At 33.0% G+C, this 21,546-nt stretch overlaps 1 protein-coding gene across 1 annotated transcript; it reads left to right on the top strand.

Annotated features, from left to right (window-relative positions):
• Positions 1-81: 81 nt before the first annotated feature.
• Cpr62Bb (Cuticular protein 62Bb) lies at positions 82-21,238 on the top strand. Its single transcript, XM_067789385.1, has 5 exons — positions 82-216; positions 333-533; positions 6,681-6,777; positions 7,929-8,129; positions 20,578-21,238. Exons 2-5 carry the CDS (start codon positions 444-446, stop codon positions 20,754-20,756), a joined length of 567 nt encoding a protein of 188 aa, XP_067645486.1. The 5' UTR covers positions 82-216; positions 333-443; the 3' UTR covers positions 20,757-21,238.
• The last annotated feature ends 308 nt before the right edge of the window (positions 21,239-21,546 follow it).

Here is a 21,546-nt window from a genome sequence, read left to right as displayed (position 1 = left end):
AGTGCAGCAGCTGTTGGTTGGGCTTTTGGCGCTCTTGATGCTTGACGTCTCGCTGGCTGGTCGATGATTGTATGTTGTTTTCTTAGCTGTTGGCGCATTTTCTTTGCAATTGTGCGTTTGTTTTGCGTATTTAATAGAAACTTGATCTTAGAATTGGCACAGTATTCTGGGCCACTTAGCAGCGTGCAAATCAGCAGTGCCGTCGAAATACTAAAAGTGCGAATTATTTATTTCCAATATTTTTCTTACACAAATAAATAAAAATATTAACGGTGCTAATTAATGCTATAAATAAATATTAATAAAAATCATTTCTAATTTTTCCTTTATAGAAAATTCTTAAGAAATTCTAAAAAAGGAGTTCCTTGCGAAATTTCTGTGTAATTCTGGTGGAACACAGTGTTGGTGAAAAAAAGAAAACAAACATAATACATAAATCTACAATGGCTAGCCTGAAGTGCATACTTATTCTAACAATCACATTCTACGCGAGCGCTGTGTTGGCGCGGCCAGGATATGCAGTGGATTACTATGTGAGTGGTTTGAATAAGAACTAATGAGAAATTGTGTTACGTATACGCAGTGGCAGTTTGAAAATGGACAAATACTTAAGACAATTTCACAAATCTAAATAATTATTATTGGGTCCAAATTTAACAATTTTCAATAATTCTGATGAATCAATATTTATGTGATAAAACTTATAACTGCTGAAATTATAAAGAAATAGAAGACAAATTTCTAAAAACCGTTCCAACTTTCCTGCAATCTTGAAGGCTAATACTTCACGACAAAACAAATTATGGAACCAGCAAGATATCTTCAAATGCTATTTTGTGCTTAAGTTTAGACCTAAACCCAGCATTAAGACTTATTTTTCAAAATGTTAAATATAAAATGCGTCGGAAAGCTTGCAAAAGGTCATGTATTTTAAAACGTCTCAAGGACTACTTGTACCATAAACTAGTATATTAACTGGCATGGTGCTGATACAGAGACCGGCAATTGATATTTCGTAGGACATCGCCGTGTTAAAAATACCAGTTGCGACCGCCGTCGTGTGGTGGTAGGGTGCTCCACCTACCACACCGAATATCCTTGGTTCACGCCACGGGAAAAGCAACATCAAAACTTTAGAAACAAATTTTTTCAATTAGAAGAACATTTTTCTAAACGGGGTCGCCCCTTGGCAGGGATTTGGCAAGTAGTCCGAGTGTACTTCTCCCATGAAAACCTTATCATCTGCCTTTAAGATGCTGTTTGGAGTCAGCATAAAACGGGACCTACATGTTTTGTAGGAAAAATTAGAAGTAGAAGTTCGGCCCAAAATCTTTTTGGATTTTTTTTTTTAATATGGAAAAGAGACAACTCAAACTAGATGGGACCTTTAACAAACTAGTATTATTATATTTTATTATTCTTATTCCGTGGAAGACGACTTTCGATTGACATCCAAAAACTTAACTTTTTTGCTCTTGGTTGAAATTTTGCCCAAAAAAGTCAATTTATAAAGACTAGATGCCAACCGCATTTAAAAACGTCGCAAAGTTCCCTGTAGTTCTGCAGATCCGCCACCAGCATGAGAATTCTCGTACCCCGGGCAGGGGCAACCTAGTGAAGATACATTATAAGCCCTTTTAACATTGGCATGTAATTGGAGGTTTTGTCTTCCCTCGCTCTTACAGCAAGAGCTTCCTGCCACACACTGTAGACTTTTGGGTATCCTTTTTCTCAACATCCCCCACACATAGCATACTAAATGCTTTGAGGAATATCAACCAAAATGACTTGGTAATGAGCATCGTAAACGAGGCATGAGAAAGTGCTTGTCGAATTAGGTATCTTGCCACTGCAAGAACAACAAAGAATTTTGATTTGAATGATGTGAATATCCACATATATATGCAACATTCACATCATAAATACTTTTGAAAAAATTTGCAAAGTTTATTACCATTGATCCTAACCAAAAGTGTTTTTTTATGTATTGATTAAGTTTGGCTTAGTAAACATAAAATGAAGAAGTTACTTGTATTTAAAATTAATGTGTCCCTTTGGCCATTAGAAGCTATGTATAAATGTAAATGTAATGTTTTAATATGAACCGTCATACAAATTTTTCTCAAAATAATATTTAAAAATTTTATTAAAATATAACAACCTTAACACTATGAAATAATACAGGCTATGCGAGGTCCTCATGACCCAGCCAATTCAATTTAAAAAAAATAAAAAATTAATGCAAGGCGTGATAACCTCCGAAGAGATTTTCGGCTGAGCTTCTCCTGCAATTTGCGTCGTGCTCTTTTTTGGCTTTTCTTACAAATTGGCAGGACGGTACATATTAGAGTTGCCACGAATATTCGGCAACTATTCGGTATATTCGGCCACTTTTTTTGCTATTCGGTATTCGGACGAATAGTACGTATTATTCGGCCGAATACCGAATACCAAATCATGTATAAAAAAGACACGCTAAGTATATTACTCAAAAGTATGTACTTATTTGCAAATAACAACACTTTAGTATTTAAAATTGCTCAGTGGTAAGTTATGTTAGATAAAAATAAGCTTTTCATCATTTTTGGGTAGTAAACGATTATGCTTTTCATCGTGAATGTTACCAGCATCAGAAAATAAGGTCTCACTATACTCGCTACTTCCAGGAGAAGAAAGATATACTTTATCAAACTTTTAAACTTTGCCACAGCATTCTTCTCCACGTCCTCCTCATTATTAGCATTTCGCATATTATCTGTAGCGACTTCCTCAAAGCAGTTCCAGAAACTGTCGTGTATTTCAGTAGTCCTATCATTTTCATTCAGGTTTCTTTTCTTACGAATTGGAGAAGAATCGTCATCGGTACTATTTTCAGAGCTTCTAGAAGAATTTTTTTTCTTGCTCTTTCTGCTTGAACCAATCTTAGGAAACACGGTATGAAGCAGAAAAGCAGCTGAATCGCCTTTCAAACTTGCTTTGCAGTGAAGATCTCATTGTTACTAAATTTGGTACTTTCTCAGCTGTCTCTGCTTTTCCCAGATATTTTAATAAATTTACTGCATGTGGAATCATTTCAGAGATGCAACAGATACCTCAGCTCCTTATTTTTGTAATCTCTTCGAATTGTTTGAGGAGTTTGATACATTGTTCCAATAGTCCCCATTGTCAGATTTATTAAAGTTTCATGATCTGTTATGTACAAGCAGGAAAACAGGTGTCCACTTGTCTTAATCCAGCTAACGCGCCCCGACAAGCATGTATTTCGTGCCGAATATTCGGCGCTTCGGCCGACAGCGTTGCCGAATATTCGGTATTCGGGCAATTCACTATTCGTGGCATCTCTAGTACATATATGTTTTACGCCGACTCCGAACGGCATCTGCAAGGCAGATGAATTTTCACTGAGAAGATTTTCATGACAGAAATACACTCGGAGGGCTTGCCAATTCACTTCCGAGGGGCGACCTTGCTTAGAAAAACTTTGTTATAGTTAAAAAACTTGTTTCTAAAATTTTGATGCTGTCTTGCACGCTACCACCACAACACAGTCTTAATAAATTAACGAAAAACTTTCTTTTGCCTCTTGCGAAAAATTCCTCCAATGTTTACATTCCGAGGAAGTTTTATTTTTGAGTGTTTATTTCATAGTTGGCACTTTGGCAGCCGCGAATACAATAGTGGGTTGAATATTAAAATCTCGACTGGGTACTTCATCGCTGCCTCCGTTTAAGAGCACACCACTATACGAACATTGGGTAACAGGTCGCGCTTCTCGTAATTTGATCGGTGCCTGAAGCCTTCCGTCTTACGGCGAAAATGTTACCCGTTTCGATATATAGAATGCTCCCCCTACAGAGCATATCTATATGGATCTTTCAATGCTTAAACTTTCAACTGGATATGACAATATTTCGGACAAGTTGATAGCCCTCAAAACATTAATTAAAATATGAAAAGGCTACGCATATACAATTTTTTTAAGAATAAACATTTCATAGCCGGATATATAGGAAAAACCCTACAGATCGCAAATATATAGAAAGTAGGCGTGGTAATCAACATATTTTGTGATTATTGTAAACGGCAAAGGGTTTTTTTTAATCAAATACGAATTTTAAATAATCGTTACAAATTTTTTCCTAAAATTATACTCAAATTTGTAGATTTGCTAATTAAAGAAATATTACTTAACCTTCATGTGCCCGTGTTATAAAACTTAAGTAGGGTACCGGAAATCTACAATTTGTAATAAGCATGCTACTGCTTATAAAACTAAGAGGATCTTTTAAAAAATACTTGTATGTTAATTGTTTTACTCGTACGTGCGTACTATTAAAGTTTTTATTTAAAAATGGAATTTAACTTTAATGTGAGTTTTTTCAGTGTGAGTTTAAGTTAACCTTACCACTTTGGCTATTTGCTTTAATTTTATTTCTCATTTTCATTAATACGTTGGCTGCCACGTCGCACGTTTTCGTGCGACACCTAAGTGTTACCCTGAGGCCACGTTGCACATCTTCGTACATTTTAATATGGAATTTTACATGGAATTTGGATTCTCTGGCCTGTGGTGAACAGTTTGGTGTATTTTCGATGGCCGCTGTGTATTTTAATGGTTTTTTTTTGGGTAATAAAAAAGTTGGAAATAAAATTTTTTTTTTATAAAATGTTTTCCTTCTGTTATGGGTTCTGGAGACATGAAGTCCAACAAAGCATTTGAAATTTCCTGCCGAAACTTGGTTATTGAAATTTGTTTGTTTGTAGCCTTTTTATATATTATAAAGGCATTTACGACATACATTCCAAGTAACAGTTCAAAAGCCACTTTGCGGTACCACTTAACACCTCTTCTGAGAGTGGTGGCGTAGGAGGTAATTTGATCGGATATATCAACACCTAATTTAGCTTTATTGTAATTAATAACAGCACGGGGTTTTTCAATAGCTCGTTGTCTTCGCTTCCTGGTGGATGGTGGATTGTTGGTACTGGTGGATGGTTCATTACTGTCTACATTTGGATAGCTCGGCGTGGCTACCATTACAGGGGGGTGTTTTGTCGAAAGAATCCTAACATCTCTGGTGTCTTTCAAATTTAACACAACCACTCCATTTTCCTCCTCACGGGCTACCATCTCGCCTCTTTTCATATTAGCTTTCATAACTTCAGCCGGACAAGTATTTTTGTTGACCCAAAAGGGTGTCTATTTTTATTTATTTTTATTATTTTTGTTCTTTTTATTTCTTAGTGCCAAAAAATAAGTTTTGACTAATCGCACTTTATTTTGGTCCCTAATTTTGCAGTTATAACGGTTTTTTTGTGTCGCACATTTTCGTGCGACGTGGCCCCACAACATGTTTTATGTTCTCCCAGGCCATTTCGCACGAAAATGTGCGACACAAAAAACAGTCATAACTGCAAAATTAGGGATGAAAATAAAGTCGCGAGTAGTCAAAACTTATTTTTAGGCACTAAGAAACAAAAAAGAATAAAAACAAGTTGTTGGCCTCAGGTGACCAAAATGGTTAAATGATATTGCCACTGAACGATCAAAATTCTAAAATGGGGTTGGCAGCCAACGTGTTAAAGCAACTTTGGTCCGCGATAAACACGAGTTATCTCAAACAGTTCACAAAGTGGGCAAGACTTTTGCCCTCCTAATTGGTAGAACTGCGTAGGAACTCGGTTATACCATCACACCATCGCCAAGTTGCTTACCCTAGTGAAAACTTTGAGTAACCTATTAGCAACAACTGGTGAAAAATTCATGACAAGCTGAAGTCAACAATATGAGGAAATTTTCCATACATTTTATACGTTGCCTACAAATTTAGGCTACCAGCTTTAAGATAGTGTTTTTTTTTCAATTAGGACCCAGGGGCTAGGAAAATAACAGTTTTAATGATTTAAGTGCATAAAATACATTATAAAAAAGCTATTAAAAACCTCTGGCCTTGAATTATCAAGGAATTAAATTTTATTTCAAAATAATATTTGATATATTAAAACGGAGAGTGATTGAATTCCTATTATGCATACTTTTAGCAAAAGTCTCAGTCGCGGCTGCCATGGTGTGATGGTAGAATGCTCCGCCTTAGATCTTGGGCTCACGCCCAATAAAGCAACATCAAAAATTTAGAAACAACTTGTTTCAATTAGCAGAAAGTTTTTCTAATCATGGTCTTCCCTTGGCAGTGATTTGGCAAAAACCCCGAGTGAATTTCTGCCAAGAAAAGCTTATCAGTTAAAACTCATCTTCCTTGCAGATGTCGTTCGGAGCCTGGGTCCCGTCCCTCCAGTTTGTAGAAAAGGCTTAAAAAAGGAGCACGAAGCAAATTTATTGATTTATTTCTTAGTCGTGGTCAGAAGAAGTAGTATGTTGTATTTCATCACAATAACAAAAAAAACATGTGAGGACGACTCCTTGGGCGGATATTTGTTTTTGGCTGACTTAAATCGGCTATTGAAAACAATCGTTAGACCTTTCCATCGATGAATTCGATAGAGGCTACCGAAAAAATCGAACTTGTTTTTTTGTGAATATAGCCAAATATTGGATTTTGGTTCTTAAATTTATTGCTGGTTGTTTTAACTTGGCCAGTTACAAAGTAATTTAGTATAATTATTAATGATGGATTAAAAAAACAAATATTTATACGATTCACTTTAATTCTCTTTTAAAGGATCACCCGAAATATGCTTTCAATTATGGTGTAGCGGATCACACAACTGGCGACGTGAAATCACAACACGAATCGCGAGATGGTGATGTTGTTAAAGGTATTTACCCTTTTATACTGTAATTTGATGTATTAGAGAAAAATGACAAAGTTATGGTTACTAGGACATGTTTCTAAATTTCACTTCTTCGTCAGATAACTTCTCGGGAGCTTAGTATTAAACTCGAAATCTTGAACATTTATAGTGCATACTAGTGTAAAGACTGATCCCTTTAGCCATATGAATGCCCCGCTGTAATTTTTTTTTTTTTTGTAATTTTTCTCTAACATTAATAACAAAAAAAAAAAAAAAACAAGTAAGGCGGGACCTTTCATGAATGGGACTGAACAATAATCTTATCCCATTCGAAATATCCAAATAATCGGCTGTATAAGATATGAAATATATAATGAATAGATGTATATACCTAAGCTATTTTTAAGATAAATATAAAAAAAGGTAGGTACTTTGAGGAGGATGCAAAATTTCACGTTTTTGGTGGTGTGCACGAAATAGCTATGACCATGAATCCACTTATTATTTAATGAAATTTGAAGCTTCTAACCGTTAAAAATGGGCAGAAATGACAGTTTATATGGGATATATGCTATATATACGACCGATCTCTTCCATTTTTCCAGACAACAATATTTGCTATATACGAAAGCATATGGTGAAATTTGAAGGTTCTAGCTGTTAAAATAGGCCATTTTTATCTGAACAATCGGTTTTTGGGGATATAAGCTATGTATATTGCCGATCTCATCCATTTTTGCAGACAACAATATGTGCAATATACTAAGGCATATGGTGAAGTTTAAAGCTTCAATCTGATAAATTGAGGAAGATATGACAAAAATCCCCTTTTCTGAAAAATCGGTTGTATATGCTATAGTGGTCCGATCCGGCCGGTTCCGACAAATGTCTAATCAGACACCTAATTATACCCGCTCCCCCAGATATCCCAAAAATTGAGGGACTAGTTTGCATACAAACAGATATACGGACATGGCTAAATCTTATTCGTGGGTCTATCTTTTCTCCTTTAAAGACTTACAATTTTGAGGTTCGTGACAAACTTAATATACCATTTCATTTTCCTGAAAGGTATAAAAAGGTATAAAGCCATATGAGCATGTCTCGCTAATTAAATACAGATAATAAATAAAAATTACCTTTTATAAAATTATACATTTTCACTTCTATTGCAGGCCAATATTCACTTGTGGAGCCAGATGGCTCTGTTCGCACTGTAGACTACACTGCTGATTCCATACATGGTTTCAATGCAGTCGTAACAAAATCAGGACCCACAGTACATGCGCAAGCCTTAGTTCCTGGTGCACATTACGAACCAGCACCTTTGGTCAAACATATAGCGCCTGCGGTAGTAGCCGGACCAGCGCCGTACGGTAAGTACAAATAATAATAAAATACGGAATAAAATAAAAAACAGAGAACAGTTTAACTGAAATCCACTATAAAATTTAGCCTTCCCTATATAGTTTAGTTAATACAAAACGTGACGTAGACCATTATATACCATTTTACACGTTTTTTTGGTTTGAACATCCCCAAATTTAGTTCTCGTTCAGTTCCCTTCCCTGAATTTTCTAGCTGTTTTGATAATAAATTGCGTTATTACCTTTTTAGTTATTATTTATTACTTTATATTATCGTTCATTATCAAGCCCTATTCCTCAACTATCGTGAAGAATTTGCGGTTCATGATTATAATTACTAATATGGATTGAGTACAAATGCACTAAAACACCTACGTGAAAGTAATTTCATTTAATCCACTTTACATAATCATACATTACATTTACATTAGGGCGGACAAATATTTTTACGATATCTAACTCTATTTATTTATTTATTATGTATATTAAGAAAGAGGTCCGTTAAAAAATGTACAATCATCCAAAGTTTTTTTTTTTTTTTGTTGATTTTAATTGACACTGCATTCGTATGCGTCGAATGGCAAGGTGCTTAAGAGAGCCCCTAAAATGCCAGGTTGTCTTAATTTTATTCAAAATCAATTTGTCGTTTCATTTTACCATGTTCCTACGTTATTCACAGTAGCTTCTTTATACAATTCCTTTATTTACCGAAAAGTTCACTTTTTGTTTTTAAATGGCACCACGCCAAGCACAGAGTTCATAGTAATTTGGTTGTTTAATGGCCCACGCCAGGCACAAAATCAGTAATATATATTTCAGGATCCGATATGTGGCTTGTTGCCATGTTCTTTCCACTGTCCCTTTATGTTTCGTTACGTATATAAACAGCGTTTGGTTTTTAAATGGCACCACGCCAGATTTTAATTTTCACTGATTCCTGTTTTTTTTGGCAAAAGTTCAAAATTGTTGAGATATTCGTGTCTTAAAGCTTCGAAGTGGTACATGTTACGTGTTTATACGTTTATATGCTTTATTATTCAATATATTTATAATATTTGCCTTTAATATCATTTTTCAAAAACCTCAAATTTCTTGGGAACTATATGTGTCCGTTTTGTAGAAAATTTAACACTTGCACTGAAAGAAAATACTAGGTAAAATCAATCGAATTATGCATCACAAAAACACTTTCCACAAATGGTTCACCGAGCATTTTTTTATTATAAAAAGAAAAAATGGACAAAAACACAATTTTTTTGTGACATCTTAAAATAATTTATGTATATAAAAAACCTAAATCTTGTGCTTTAAGAGCGCAGGAAACTCATATATAGAGATGCACCCTAACCAAAGCGGCATGTCCCAATTTTACTAACTTTGGGGACTACCACAAAACGAGGTGACATGGACAATTTTTAATCCCAGGTTCATATTCAAAGTAAAATATTAAAAAAAAAATCGTTTTGCATTATTTGCGTAAAAGCTACTGGGCAGGGCGATTAGTGCATGAGGTTTGAACAAATTATTGAAATAAGTTTAAGCTTTTTGAATTTTTGTTGGAAATATTTTTGGGCAAAATGAATTTTTTTGACGACCAACGGCAGGGTTAAAGCGAGATATTTCGCAGAGCAGCTAGATTTTACTTGAAACGGATTTCGACATTTGGCTGATCATGAATCATACCTCATTTTTAGTTTTTGGCGTTATTTTTTAGACATTTTCATGATAGCAGACGAGTGTGTCAAACGAAGTAGCATTTTAAGATTTTGATGTCATTTTCGTGAACTATATGCCTTTTATTTGGAGTGGGTATTTCGCATATAAAAACGCGAACAACTAGGCTTTCAGTTCAAACAGATTTTTGATTATATAGCCTCCAGTGAGGTGATGCTTTCTGTTTCAGTGTCCTTTTTCCGCCAGCCCATCGGACTTGAGGCATACTGACTTTTGATCCACAATTTTATCTAGAACCTTTCACAAAATAAACTTTGCACAAAATTCAATTCCGACCGGATTTTTTGTATTTCCTTAATTAATACTCCTATATAACCATAGATCACATTATTTTACGTACATAAATATATTTGCATAAAAGCTTTTAATTTTATTGTATGTGTGTAGACTGACATTTACATTACTCATTTTTAATTGCTTAATTAGAATAGAAATAAAATTGGTCTAATTGTTTAGTCAGACATTTACTTCGATTTTAGCTAAAAAAAAGTACATATAGTTATCAGATTAAGCCAGGTGTATGTTGCGGTTGAATAATTTAATATGACAAATGTCAGCCATTTAAGCGTCTTAAAGTTTATCGATCAAATAATTATAATAACAGATTTGCATACAAGCGAATATTTAATTGAATAATTTTAACTGCTAAATCATACATTGATTTAGTTACAGTTCAAGGTATAAATATTGCATAGTTAAATATTTTTTTATTTATGGAAAACCGAACTATGTTTTTCTTTCCCTCTCAAAAGCTGTGTCATAGCTAAAAGTAAAAAAAAAGGCATGAGTACCAAGTACTCGTCAAATTCAACGAGTTAACATTCAGGCGTACGTTTAAGAACTAGTGATCGAAGTTTATTCAAAACAGATGTAACTTTACCAGAAACAAATAGTTCCGGACGTTTCATTTATTTTATTTTCTTTTGGTTCATTTTATTCTATTTTATTTAATTTTATTTATTGGCGGCCACCGTGGTGTGATGGGTAGCGTGCTCCGCCTATCACACCGTATGCCCTGGGTTCAACTCCCGGGCAAAGCAACATCAAAATTTTAGAAATAAGATTTTTCAATTAGAAGAAAATTTTTCTAAGCGGGGTCGCCCCTCGGCAGTGTTTGGCAAGCACTCCGGGTGTATTTCTGCCATGAAAAGCTCTCAGTGAAAACTCATCTGCTTTGCAGATGCCGTTCGGAGTCGGCATAAAACATGTAGGTCCCGTCCGGCCAATTTGTAGGGCAAATTGGAAGAGAAGCTCGGCCTTAGATCTCTTCGGAGGTTATCGCGCCTTACATTTATTTTTTTATTTTATTTATTTAATTTTATTCCATTGTTTTGAAATTTGCTCTTTTTTATTTGAGCTTATTTTATTTTATTTTTTTTTTTTTTTATTTTATTTGATCTCACTTGAATTTATTTATGGATTTCAACTTTATTCAATTTCGTTTAATTTAATTTTATTTTATTTAATTTTATTTTATTTTATATTATTTTATTTTATTTTATTCTATTTTATTATTTTATTTTACTTTAGTATTTTTTAGATAATTTTATTTTATTTGTTGTCATTTAATTTAATGATTCTAAGTTCAATTTAATTTAATTTAATTTAATTTTATTTCATTATATTTTTTTAATTTAATTTAATTCTATTTCATTTTAATTTATTTTATTTCATTTTATTTTATTTTTTATTTAATTTAATTTAATTTAATTTTCTTCTTTTCATTTTACTTTATTTTATTTAATTTCATTATTTTTTATATGATTTTATTTTATTTAGTTTTACTTTATTTAATTTTATTTTATTTTATTTTATTTCATATTATTTTATTTTTTTCTTTTCATTTTACTTTATTTTATTTAATTTCATTATTTTTTATATGATTTTATTTTATTTAGTTTTACTTTATTTAATTTTATTTTATTTCATTTTATTTTATTTCATCTTATTTTATTTTTTATTTTATTTAATTTAATTTAATTTTTTTCTTTTCATTTTACTTTATTTTATTTAATTTCATTATTTTTTATATGATTTTATTTTATTTAGTTTTACTTTATTTAATTTGATTTTATTCCATTATATTTTTTTAATTTAATTTTATTTTATTTTTTCATTAAATTTAATTTAATTTAATTTGATTTGATTTAATTTAATTTATTTCAACTTAATTTAATTTCATTTAAATATTTTGGTTTCATTTAATTTAATTTAATTTAATTTAATTTTACTTTTTTTAATGTAATTTAATTTTATTTTATTTCATTTCATTTTCTTTTACTTTATTTTATTTTATATTTTTTTATTTTATTTAATTTTATTTAATTGTTTTTAGATCATTTTATTTTATTTAGTATTATTTAATTTAATTTTATTTAATTTAATTTTATTTTTTTAATTTAATAATTTTATATCATTTCGTTTCATTTTATTTTATTTTATTTTCTTATTTTATTTTACTTAATTAATTTAATTTCATTTTATGTTATTTTATTTTTGTTGATTTAATTTAATTAAATTTCTCTTCTTACATCGTTTTTAATTTTTATTTATTTTATTTTATTATGTTTTTTTTGTTTTATTCTATTTATTTTTTTTATTTCGTTTCGTTAAATTTTATAATTTCAATTATTTTTTTCTCTTTGTGCATTTATTATTTCACATAAATCCAATTCAATAATGTATAATATATAAATCCAATCTAATAATGTTACAACGAACAAAACCATGAAACAAAACAAATTTCAGCGTAAACATGAATAACTAACTAGGTACTTTCTTTGTAAACATTTTTTGTATTAGTAATAAAAATCAAGCATTTGCTCATGTTTGCGCTGGCTCTTTATTTCCAACAAAACAGAAGTGTATACATCGTTCGAGCTCTTGCATGAACAAACTGGTTTATGCTCAGCTCTACGTTGCTGTGTGATTTCACTCATATCAACTGTTTCCACATTGCGCTACAGTTTAATGACCACAATTACGCTCTCACTATTTATTACTCTATGTATCATACTAATATGTACAACTCGCCACAGCTAATCTAACACATTCTGTAGTACTCCATACAGTACCAATACCCATATCACACACATTACGCATGCATTTACATATTATATACATATTTATATCTTATAATTACAAAGAGTACTATTATGCCTACACTCACACCTTACGATTGCGTTCAGGATTCCCCCATACCGTGAGCAAAGATGTCAAAAAGTCAAAGACATCAAAAATTCCTCAGTTTCTTCATTTACATTCAAAATTTAGGTTTAAGTCCCTGAATCGGATAAAATCAATCCTATTTTAGAGGCTATGCTTTATAACGTTTATATAACCGCCCAAAAAACTATATTAGCTAGGGCCTTTCTTACACCAGCAATTCAGTCCAAAGACTGATATGTACTTACATTTATATACAAACATTTGTACAAGCTTACCGTTCACCCACATTACCTCATGTTATTATGTTTTCTGCATTTGCAAAATACTATATATTCATTTCCCATATTAACATAAAAGAAAAATATTTAATTAACAACAACTAGTAATTCGTAAATCCACTAAATAATGAACGCACAACTATGCCATAAAAAGCTTGAAGACTGAGTATAAAAACAAAAACCAAAATAATTTGGCAGCCACAGTTGATGTTAATCTTATGTATATTTTTCAAATCAACAAAAGCTTTTCACACAACCTGTTTACCATAACATATGGCAGAACAATGAGCTACATATGACATATTTATTCTTTGGTTTATGGTATTTTTTTTATATTTCTGCACTTACGACAGAGGAGGGAGTTACTAAATTCTTTTTGTCTTTACTTCACGCATTCATAGCACATTTTTTCACATATTTGAAATACGCATGCATATTAAGACACATATTCGTTTTCGAAACTTTAAGATGGCTAAATAAATCTAGGTACTAGCCCTGTCTACGTTTATTTCGTTCACCCTACGCAGCTGTCACATTTCATTTATTTCATATCACCAAAATTTCAATTATATTCTTACAAAAAAATTTTTTTTTGAAGTCATTAAGGTCTTTTTCTCATGCAAAAGTATTTAGTGCATATGATTTATATGGGGCAGAATTTCCCAAGTGTACCAACCAAAATATTCTATATACTATTGCTAAAAACAAGACCTAAAAACAACTGTTTTTCAAAATTTTTCCTTAGTTTTCAAATAATACCAGTGATACTCGAAAAAAATTGTTCATCGAAAATTTTGTTACATATTATTTTTCTCAAAAAACTTAATTTTAATATTTCGTCGACGCCGTGTTAAAGACTGCTAACACCATCCAACCAAATATGGCATGAAAATTTCATTTGAATAAAATTGTTGGAATTTCAAAATGTATTGATTGATGTATGTATTTAGCAGGTAGTTTTATACTCAGTGTTCTTTGCAAACAGACGGTTACTCGTAATGGCATAAACAAATCTAAATAAATATAGACTTCTATCATATCAGGATAACTTGAGTAAATATTGGGATAACTTATTGAAACTTGGTATATGGGTTCCTTGGCACTATCTCCCATCGCTGTTCAAAATCAGCGAAATCGGATGCTAACCACGCCCATTTTTATACACATACAATTTTGGGAAACACAATAAACCTGATTATTTAGTAAATAATAAACCTCGAATGTTGAAATTTGACTTGTGGATTGATATTGAGGCTTTTGATAAAAATATGAAAACATTTGTGAAAATAGGCGTCGCATCGCCCAATTGTGATAAAATCAATTTTAAAATATTATTAATCAATAATTAAAAACCGTTAAACCTATTATAACAAAATTTGGCTCTGAAGTCGACTTTTACTATAAGGAATGCTTCGAAGTAAAATTAACAAAATCGGTCAAGGACTACGCCCCCTTTTATATTAGATGAATTTCATATTAAAACCTATAAAAAAGGCACATTTTGAACCCGATCCCGTCAGATTTTGATGAAATTTTGCACAGAAGTACACTTTACCTCTACAAGGACAACCTCATTTTTAGAAATTGCATTTTTGAAAAATTGTGGGCGTGGCAAAGTGTCAAAGTTGTGAAAATGCGTAAAAAATGACGGTAATAGGTAATTTTGAGCTGTGATAAATACAGAACGACTTAACCGATTTCAAAAATCTTAGTACCATTGGAAAAGTATTCGGATTAGCTTTCGAAAATATACACTGTAAAATTTTTTTTTCAAAAATAAATTTTTAAACTTGGAAAAAACTTCAAAGACCAAGCTTTTTAAAATAAAGCATGTTTTTAGATAGGTCCATTTAATATATATAACATATCCAAAAACTAAAATGGCGTATTTTTCTTTTTTTTTTTTAATTTTTAATTAAATCCATCTTTTTATATTTTGATATCATGGAGGATCTTGGTACCATTGGAAAGATATTCAAATCGGATTTCGAAAACATATACCGAAAAAATGTTTGTTACACTAAAAAAAAATTTTACTTGTAAAAAACTTCAAAGATCAAGCATTCTTTTGTAATTCGAATAGAATACTCTATGCAAAATTTCATCAAAATCTGAGGTGGTCGGGTTCAACGCACATATGTTTTGATATGAAATGCATCATAAAAGATTTGTAAAAGGGGCATGGGCGTATAAAATAAGCTATGTCTTTGCAAAAAAGAGCTTTTTATCAATAGTATTTCTCTCCTCAAGTAGAATTATAACAAGAAATAGCAAAAAAATTTAAATTTTTGAAAATAGGCGTGGTACCGCCACTTTCAGGGCTATATTTTTTGGAAGCAGTACCTCAAAGAAAAATTAAGGGATCGTAATAAGATTGGGTACACAAATTTTTCTCATAGGAGGAAATATTTCTAAAAAACATAGACGAGATCATTAAGGACCATGCCCACATTTATATAAAAGATTTTTAAAAAGTTCGTAGACTAATATAACAAGGTATAACTTTGCGAAAATGAGCTTAATATCAATAGTATTTTACTTTATAAATTGAATTATAACAAAAAGTAAGAAAACATCAACATTTTTGAAAATCGTCGTGGCACTGCCCCTTTTTTGAGTAAAAAATTGTCTATGTTTCGGGAGCCATAACTCGAAGAAAAATGAACATATCGTAATAAAATTTGGGAACACATAATTCCCTAAAGCAGGAAATATTTCTAGTAAAAATGAACGGGATCGGTAAAGGACCACACCCACACATGGCTAAATCAATTCCTTTTTTCATACTGAGCATTTTGATATTTGGAAGTCTATATTTATCTCGATTCGTCTATGCTGTTACGATCAACCGTTATGTTACCGAAGTTCATAATATTGTAAACAAGCAGCAGCATAAATCCAACTTCGGTTACACCCGAACTTAGGCTCCCTTACTTTCTTGGGAATAGTTTGCGTATAAAATATGCCTCAGTAGGATCATAAAACTAATTTATCTGAAATGAATTGTATAATTGAAATGCACGCTGAGTAGTTAATGTTCAGTTACACCCGAACTTAGACACCCTTACTTGTTTAGTAGTTTTTTTTCATTTGAACTCATGTCCAAATATTGTCCCACATGCCATCATTATCAAAAACTCGTTTTAAGTGAAAGGTGGAGCTGTCAGTTCTTACTAGCTGAAGAGGAAGCTTAAATATTATTACGGAATGGAAGAATCGGTGGTATGATACACTTGGTAAATGTTACCCCTCGTATAAAGATAGCCTTGCAAATGTTACGTATCACCTTTTTAGACGTTAATGGAAAATGACTCGGCAATTCCGCAGTTTAGAAGAGTATTTTCTTACAACAGGAAGTTTCTTAAAAATATTTCACAAAACGAATATTTTGATCCGTGCGCCAATTAGTGGAACATTTTTCCCTTTTTGTTGCATTGTCTCGGCGTTCTCAATAAGTGTCAAGTTTGAAATTTGTGGCTGAACGCAGGACACCACCTATCGGATTCTCCGCCCTTCGCCACCCACTCTTGCTTCATGTATTGCTATAAGTTCGCAACGACAGATGTAGTATTCCGTTTGTATCTCAATGAGAACATTTTTAAAAACTTATCGCAAGTGTTCCTTCGATCCGTACATTAAATTTTTTAGCTAACTGGGAAGGTACTTTAAAGCTTTGCAAACATTAAAAATTGTGTATGAATTCTCTTTTGTTGCATAGTGTCGGTACTCGCAAGTACATAGGTGTAAGGTTTCAAGTTTCCAGCTCAATGGAAAGTTACTGAAAAATCGATTGCATGATCTCCCTTTTCCGCATACGTTTTTTACGAACTCTAAGTATTTCTATACAGGCCCTGCCAAGAAGAATATTTTAACATAAACTGTGCATTTTATAGGGCTTAAATATCTTAAATATCAAGCGTCAAACTCCAAAATTCGAACGTGGGTTTTAAATATCACGAGCCTTTCATCATTTAGCGGAAGTTTTCCCCCTCATGTTACAATTTCACGGAATGAACCACCAATGAAATATGGTCCGAGTGTCTGGACTCTAGCTCCACGGAAAGTTACTCAAAAATCGATTGGATTTCTCTATTCTATACTGAAATTCTTAAGCAACTGTAAAAAACTTTGACAACTAATAATCGAGCTACGAGGGAGATTTACAATATTGATTTATTCAAGATTTGTGCGTGAGAAAACATGGTCTAAACAAGATCGCCCTGTGGCAGTGGGTTGGCAAACACTTGTATTTCTGGTATAATACAGATGCCGTTCGGAGTTGGTAGAAAACATGCAGACTCCGTTCTGTGAATTTGTAAGAAATATTAAATGTGGCGCACCATAAATTGCAAGAGTATTTTTGTCTTCATCTTATTAATATTTCCACACCTCAAAAAAGAAAGATTACATATCGCACACCTAAATCAATAGGGAGCTAACTTAAAAATCTGAAATTTCAAAGTTGCGACTACACCCGGACTTCTCAAATCAATGCCTACCAAACAGTTTACTCAATTTAATAATACCTTAACTAAACAACGAGAAAACACTTTGTAAAAAATGCAAATGCACTGCATTGGTGCACAAAGGGGACGTAGGCAGTTTTCCCCGTTTTTTAACATTGCGATTTTTTGAGTTGGTTGCAATGTTTTGTGCGATATGAAAACTGTAAAACAAAAAAATCAATAAAAGTGCCGACATTTCATTCATGAAATCTCATATTAATAAATGCGGGTATAATATTCCATATTTCAGCTCAAGTTGCTAGGAGACGGCCGCACATGAGCGATTTCCATTGCAGCAGGCGTCGTTTGAGAAAGGCTACACTTTTTTTTGTTGTTGTTTTCATTGTTTTCTGTTGCTACTGTAATATTTTCTAATTTTTGTAATTTGCTCCCTCTTATGTCTGCAATTTTTATGTTTTGTGCGTTGTGTCATTAGAAATCTCACGAGCACGGACGACAACACATTTACGCTTGTAAATATTATGTATGTAATTTTTTTATATTTTTTTTTTTTGCATTTTCCCATACGTATCACAATGTGAAATATGTATTATATTTTTCTTCGCAAATTTTCGACATTTTATGTAATACTTACAAAGATTGCGTGTAAACAGTTCGTTTCTTAAGTCTTTCGTTGTCGTAGTAAAATGTACGCTAATTTACGCTCTGCTTTATTTACACGCATCTAAACAGAAAAACTGAATGAAAATCCGACATAGTGGCCATCACGACAATAGAAATAACAGACGTCAAGCTTTGAGTTTAGCGTTACAAAATGCACAACAACAAAACCATAAACTGAGCATTAGCTCAAACATAGACTGCACTTGAAAAGCAGTTTCAGTACGATGTTGCGGTTGCTTTGATTCGTATTTGCGCTTATTTTGATATTGATTGCTTTTACGGGGTTTGTAAGATCGTATTAATATTGCTATAGTTTTTTGTGCTGAGACGACGCAATATGTTTGTATGTCTGTACTGCGACATTTAACTCTTATTCGTAATTTCCAAACTGACCATCATAAATTTGTTAAGTAATAAACATTTGCGTCAATAAAGAAGCGCCATTGCAAAGAAATAATTAACCAATAAATTTCGGATAATGATAGGCTTCATTAATTAAAACTTAGTGGAAAGTGAGGTGGATGTATTTAAAGCAAATCAGTCCAAGATATATATGTACGTATATCATAAAAGCATTACTTAATGATGTTTTGATTTACGTGTCAGTTAAGCTAACCATAGCATGTGGACACTACTCTATGGACAACTGGGAGTCCATGTAATGATACTGAGTCAAAGGTTGGATTCTTGGATGGATAAAAATTTGATAGCGAAAAAACTGGAGCTGCTATCTATAGGCCAAATTTTAGGAAATCCAGAAATCCATAGTATAGAAGTTAGCGGCAGAGAATTTCTACGGAGAGGCTAAATCTCTAGGAGTTTCCTCATTATATCAGACAATCAGGCAGCCTTGCGTACCTTATAGTCATACACAACTTCTTCTTAGCTAGTGGACGAATACTTACTTACTTACTTAATTGGCGCGGTACCGTTTAAACGGTTATGGCCGTCCAGCAAGGCGCGCCTGTCGCTCCTTCTCTCTGCCAACCGGCGCCAATTGGTCACACCAAGGGAGTTTAAATCGTTTTCCAGCTGGTCCTTCCAACGGAGTGGGGGCCGCCCTCTACTTCTGCTTCCATAGGCGGGTTCCGATAAAAACACTTTCTTGGCCGGAGCGTCATCTTTCATTCGCATAACATGGCCTGGCCAGCGCAGCCGCTGCGTTTTAATTCGCTGAACTATGCTGATGTCTGCATATAGCTCGTACAGCTCATCCTTAACTCTTCTTCGGTACTCGCCATCGCCAACGCGTAGAGGTCCATACATCTTTCGAAGAACTTTTCTCTCGAACACCCCAGAGCCGCTTCGTCGGATGTTGTCATGGTCCATGGTTCTGCACCATACAGCAGGACGTGAACGATAAGTGACTTGTAGAGTATGATTTTCGTTTGCCGTGAGAGGACTTTACTTTTCAATTGCCTACCTAGTCCAAGGTAGCATTTATTGGTAAGAGTGGACGAATGGATTCATTCTGGCAGCCAAAAACAAAGTTTTATTACGAGAGTTCCCAGGCATCAGGGAAAATAAGGTTATAAACAGGCATAATACCTAGCCAAGCAGGGTGCTATTGCGGTATTCTACGGTCTAGGGATCTTCTGCAAACTCACAAAGGCTCACATTATCTGCGAATGCGTCGCTCTGGAAAGGCAGACTCCCCCATCTAGGTGCCGTGGCTATCAATCCCCTCGTAATATGAAGTGAAAAGCCTGAAGGGATATTTAGATATATTTAAAGCCAAGGTCAAGGACACTAAATCTTAATAAAGATCGCAGTGCATCGAGACCTAGACATAAAAATAATAACTCTCCAGTTAATAACTAAATTATTGTGAATATGTTTACCATTACAATTCCATTACAATCACCAACGTAGTATAAAAATTGCTATGACCCTTTGGCATAGGCTCTATTTGGTTATATCTGTTTTTTCGCCAGTGTCTTGGCGGGATTCTGAAAGTTGAGTTTATGGGGTGCACACCATCTTAAAACGAGAATTTACTTATTCAAATATATATGAGACATTTAAAGCTGACTGCTGATATTAGATGAACTTCTGTTTTAACTAATATGCAATTGCTCTAAACTTTAAATTGGTTATCTACGAATATATTATTTAATAATGTTTATACAAACTTTTTCCTACTTTCAGCTGGAAAACCTTACGGCACTGCACCCATCCATTACGATTATGATGATTACGGTCATGGTGCTCAATATGAATATGTACCCCAATATGCTGGTCACTATGGCGGCGGGCCTGCTTACAATGGTCATTACGATGGACACTATGGTGGACATCATGGCGGACATTATGGTGGTCACTATTGAAAATAGCCAATGCTCCTTTAGCAAGTGTACAACTCCCCCAGTTTCATTAGAAATGGCATTAAAGCTTTAAACTCATGTATTTTTATTTTGTTCTCTAAACTGCCTTCAATTTACCTGCCAAATGCTTGAAACCCTTTTTTATTAACTTTATAATGTAATCTTAACCGCAACACTGTCCACCTAAAATTAGTATGTATGTTTATATTGTTCTTTGTTTTTGTTTTGTTTATCGGTTGTTGCTCTTTATGAATTGTGAGCAAGCTTTAAGATTCTGTTAAAATTGAAATGAGAAATTTAATGCACGGCATTTTGGCAAATGTGCAAAATTCACCATTTTTATAAAAATATTATTTATAGAAACATATGTATGTAAGTGAAGAAGAAGATGTACCCTAACTATAGCATTTTTTGTAAAATTATTTTATTTCATAAAAGAATGTATTTTGTAATAGCAACAATAAAACAAATACTCAGAAAATAAATCGAGTGTTTTATTACTAAAAAAGGGAAATATGAAAATGTTAAGCATTTCCCTTATATAAATGGACAAAATCAGCAAAAAAAATTATCCCTATATAAAGACATAAAAATATAAAAGTGTAGCGCACATTACTTGGATTGGAAAGTTCGCAGAAAAGGAGTTAACTTATCAATATATAGTCAATTCATTGCGCTCCACCTTTATATTTTTATTTCTTATATATCCTTTCATTGAATCTAGCTGGTTATCGAGCGGCGGCAACGTCAGCCCTACGTCTAAGGGAGTTGTCGTGTTGGAACAACAAAACCA

This window comes from Eurosta solidaginis, chromosome 5, assembly GCF_040869045.1.
Source record: "Eurosta solidaginis isolate ZX-2024a chromosome 5, ASM4086904v1, whole genome shotgun sequence".
Classification (NCBI taxonomy): Eukaryota; Metazoa; Arthropoda; class Insecta; order Diptera; family Tephritidae; genus Eurosta; species Eurosta solidaginis.
The sequence above is the reverse complement of the archived record's forward strand: the minus strand, read 5'-3'. Positions and strand labels throughout refer to the sequence as shown.

Coding starts and splice junctions, on each gene's coding strand:
- Cpr62Bb (XM_067789385.1), top strand. CDS start 444: ATGGCTAGCCTGAAGTGCATACTTATTCTAACAATCACATTCTACGCG. Junction 534..6,680: donor GATATGCAGTGGATTACTAT/GTGAGTGGTTTG, acceptor TCTCTTTTAAAG/GATCACCCGAAATATGCTTT. Junction 6,778..7,928: donor AGATGGTGATGTTGTTAAAG/GTATTTACCCTT, acceptor CTTCTATTGCAG/GCCAATATTCACTTGTGGAG.